The following is a 4,082-nucleotide window of genomic DNA, read 5'->3' on the forward strand; positions in this document are numbered from 1 at the left end:
TGTCGTAGTTGTTGATAATAAACAGGGCCAATAAAGTGAGTTCTGTGCCATAATCCCCGCTGTACAGAACCTCTACACCATGGTAGTTAAACCTCTTAACCTTCAACAATTCGCCAAGTTCATCAACAAGGGTTTTGGATTTTGGTCCAGTCTCTCCATTAGCGTTCTTTGAACTAGCAAATGGTGTTGCGTCAACATAATGTCCATGTAAGCTACCACCATGTGACAAGAAATGTTCAAGGTTAAGGGGTTTAACTACAGGAGTGTACAGGTAGTGCAATTTTTCAGCAACTGTTAACAACATACAGTAAAAATTAAATTGTTTAGGTTCAAGTACCTTTGCAGCAACCGATTCCAACAGCATAGCTATCGTCATTCTAGAAGGAAATTTATCACCAATGATAGGGTTTCTAGTGTGTCGAAAGCGTATGTTTGCCTGCACAAGAACGGTATAATGTTATGGCATATAATAAGTTATGGGATAAACATTTTAACAATGATTGACCCAGAGTTATGATGATAACTAGAGATATTCAACGAAACATTAGGAAAAGTAATGAACAAATCTCCCATGTTATTAAGTCATAAATACGGAGCATCTGCAGAATTGCAGATACATTAATCCCAAAGTAAGTATACCTATGGGAAACATGGCTATTAGCAATCATTAAACCCAAGATTTAATGTAGTCCCTAGAGACAAATTCTTTCCTCATTTGGTCACACAAAATTGATAGAAATTAATAGAGAAGTGAGGGGGACAAAAACCTTAAACTAAATCTTTTTCTGTGCAATCGCAAACCAAATAAGGTAAACGTAGATGAGCTTAAAGTTGACTCTCATTTCTCCATTGGCAAGCAAAACATGGTCCATAAAGACAATACAAAATAGGTACAAGCAATCATCAAGCACAGTTATCAATTAGCTATATATTGCGATTCGATATATTCAGACTTTTCAAATCCAGTCTCCGAGATCCAAAATTAGGAACCAAAGTAAATGTTGTCCACTTACCTTTTGAAGGAGCTTCTTCCCATCAATAGCAACATAGTCAACTATAACGGGTTCTGTACCTTTCCGTTTGATGGCTCTGGGCTTATGGAGTGTGGCATTGGTAAAGCTATAGTATTCTTCATATGGTTTTATTGTCTGAAATGCAACAGAGAATAAAGTTGAGTACAGAATTGCAACCACATATGTACTATATATACATTTATATTGTATGAGATTTTAGGCTTCAACTCTCGGGTTTTGAACTCTGTAAAACCCAAAAGTAATGACCTAAAATCTAAGCAATAAACAGGTGCCAGGGAAAAACTTGCACTTCCAGTCCGTCAACTGGCCAGAGGCTGCATTAGGACACCAATCATTAAGTCAGTCGACTGGCCAGAAGCTTGCATCTTGGACAAATCTCACATCAACAGTTGCACTGCCATGATCCTAACTTTCTGTGTTCAACATAATGCAGGAGAATATAGAGCACAAACTAAAATCCAGAAATGAATGCTAACCTGACCAACATAAGGAAGACCATCTGAATCAATCAAAGGATTTTTATCGACGTTACTTTTCTTAAAAAATGTTGGGGTGTTATCCGACCTCTTCTTTTGATCAGACGAGTCTATTGTTTCTGTCTGCCAAAACACATCATTTGGTAAGCAAGAGTATTTAGGTCCAAGAAGAAAACCATATGCATTAGTAAAGACATTGATTTGGTATACAAAAGCATAAAAGAATAAAAGAAAAATAAAATTCCTGAAATTTCTGTTAAAGCTTTCAACATACACAATAAGAAACAAGAATAAATTCATGTATACAAAACGCATTTGGCCAAATGAATACAAGATTTTCTAATAGATTCCATCAAGAACAAAATCTCCATCACTTTGTTCGGCCCTGCAGGATGATTATTTAGAAATTTTTGTGTGGACTCCAATTTAGTAATATGAATAAACTACTAAGCTGCATGGATTTTTAAGGTGCACATTCTTATAATTTGTAATATGCCCTTGAGGCTCAAACTCATATTTCTCGAAACGAGCTATACAGGAATGTGAAAAAAAAATTTAGCGGTAGGATTCCAAAAAATTTATACAAGATGGAACTTCTGTTGAACAATAACCAAGGACAGACAGGAGGGTAAAACAGAAAAGACCCTGACACTGATACATATTTCATGGGCTCTGATTATGATCTGACCAGGGTGTAAGATTAGCGACCACACTGAGCATTCCAGTTGGATGAATTTCTTCATGAGTTGCTGGGAAACCATCTTTCCTTCCACCATCTCGACCATCAGGACATCTTATTTCCATGAAAACCTAATAGCACATGGAGAAACCAGATAGTCATACTTTTAGGGTCTGATCATAATAAGCACCTGACTATCAAAGCAGAAAAATGATAAACGATAATTCTTATCATGGCAGAAAACATAATGTGGGTAAAAAAATTATTAAAAGAAAAACCATATTTACCTGTTCAAGGGGTCCAATAAGTTCAATATTCTGACCTCCAACGGAAGGAATTGAAATGTTCTTTACTGGCCGAACAAATCTAGAAGGGATAGTGAAAAGGTACAGACCAGGATATGCCCCACTCATGCTTAAGAGCAGTTTCATCGCCCAGTGAACAGTAACTATCTTTTGCATCTCTACTCTACACTGAATAGCTTTGACAATAGGCAATAAAATATTAGTATTTTTTAAATTTATAAAATAATACAAAATAATTTAATTTGTAATTTCGGATAAGATTTTTAATCGTTCTCATTGTGCCACGTGTCATTATCCAAAAAGACAATTATTGGTGATGGATTTCGATAAGATTTTTATTCAATGTTGTCGTGCCACGTGTTGTTACCTTTTCAGAATCGTTGAGGATAGATTTCCGATAATATTTTTAACCAATCACGTCGTACCACGTGTCATAATCTGTTTACAATATTTGAGGATAGATTTCGATCAAATTTTTAATGAATGACGGCATGCAACGTGGCATTATCTACAACCTAATCATTTCTGAATCCTCCATATAATCCACCATCCATCCTCAGAAATCTCACACCAATTTTCTGAAGATCTCTATCATTATTCATAGTTCCTTCTTCATCAAAATCAAAATCTGTATCATTATTCATAGTTTATGCTTCCTTCTTACAATGTCTTCTTCTTCAAGAATGATGTGGGAAATCGATCAACAAGAGGAATAATTGTTTAACCAATCATAATGAATGTTCAATATCCAAGTGGCCCAAAATGAGAGGGAAGAGGATAAGGAGCGTAGAAGGAGAGATGACGAAGCAAGAATGGGCAAAGCCTCACATTCCCATCAAGTCATCCAAGCTGTGGGTCAGATCTGCAGGCCCAACCATTCCGGAAACCTTGATAGAAGCAGACAACGACAAGGTATGAAACTCTTGGATGATTATTTTGTCCGTAATAGTGCATTGCCTAATACATACTTTAGACGTCGTTTTAGAATGGAACGACATTTGTTCAACAAAATCATGATTGCAACCATGATTCTTACTTTGTGCAAAAGAATGATGCTTTTGGTGATATGAGTCTTATTCCTGAGCAAAAAATTACTGTTGCCTTGCGGATGCTTACATATGGAGTATCTACAGACCAAGTGGATGAGATAGCGAGGATGGGGAAATCAAATATTCTTAAGTCCCTGATGAGGTGTTGTGGAGCAATCGAATCTATCTACACCGTAGAGTACCTCCGGAGACCTACTAACATGGATTTACAAAGGCTTATGAAAAAGGGCGAGATGTGAGGTTTTCCTGGGATGATTAGAAGCATCGACTGTATGCACTGGACCTGGAAAAACTGTCCAAGTGCATGCCAAGACGTTTATAGGGACAGAAAAGGAGCAAAAAGTGTCATTTTGGAGGCAGTGGCATATTTTGATACATGGATTTGGCACACATTTTCCGGGGTTCTAAGAGCTCAAAATGACCACAATGTCCTTGCCCAATCCCGAGTGTTCAACTATGTCCTGCAAGGATAGGCACCAAAAGTCACGTACTAGGTCAACGGACATAAGTACGATGGGCCATACTACCTAGCAGACGAC

At 37.1% G+C, this 4,082-nt stretch overlaps 1 protein-coding gene across 1 annotated transcript; it reads right to left on the reverse strand.

Annotated features, from left to right (window-relative positions):
• Positions 1 to 40: 40 nt before the first annotated feature.
• LOC139187553 (DNA-directed RNA polymerase I subunit 2-like) lies at positions 41 to 2,634 on the reverse strand. The gene is made up of 6 exons (XM_070813338.1): positions 2,477 to 2,634; positions 2,199 to 2,320; positions 1,511 to 1,629; positions 1,014 to 1,148; positions 338 to 436; positions 41 to 212 (listed from the first exon to the last, which is right to left on the reverse strand). The coding sequence occupies exons 2-6, from the start codon at positions 2,293 to 2,295 to the stop codon at positions 192 to 194; spliced, it is 471 nt and encodes a 156-aa protein (XP_070669439.1). The 5' UTR covers positions 2,296 to 2,320; positions 2,477 to 2,634; the 3' UTR covers positions 41 to 191.
• Positions 2,635 to 4,082: the final 1,448 nt, after the last annotated feature.

Source organism: Malus domestica, chromosome 15 (assembly GCF_042453785.1).
Source record: "Malus domestica chromosome 15, GDT2T_hap1".
NCBI classification, from domain to species: Eukaryota; Viridiplantae; Streptophyta; class Magnoliopsida; order Rosales; family Rosaceae; genus Malus; species Malus domestica.

Excerpts from the sequence above, each read along its gene's own strand:
- LOC139187553 (XM_070813338.1), bottom strand. The coding sequence starts at position 2,295 with ATGGTCGAGATGGTGGAAGGAAAGATGGTTTCCCAGCAACTCATGAAG. Across the intron at positions 437-1,013 it reads GGAAGAAGCTCCTTCAAAAG|GCAAACATACGCTTTCGACA; the intron begins GTAAGTGGACAA and ends GTTCTTGTGCAG. Across the intron at positions 213-337 it reads TGGAATCGGTTGCTGCAAAG|CTTACATGGACATTATGTTG; the intron begins GTACTTGAACCT and ends ACATGGTGGTAG.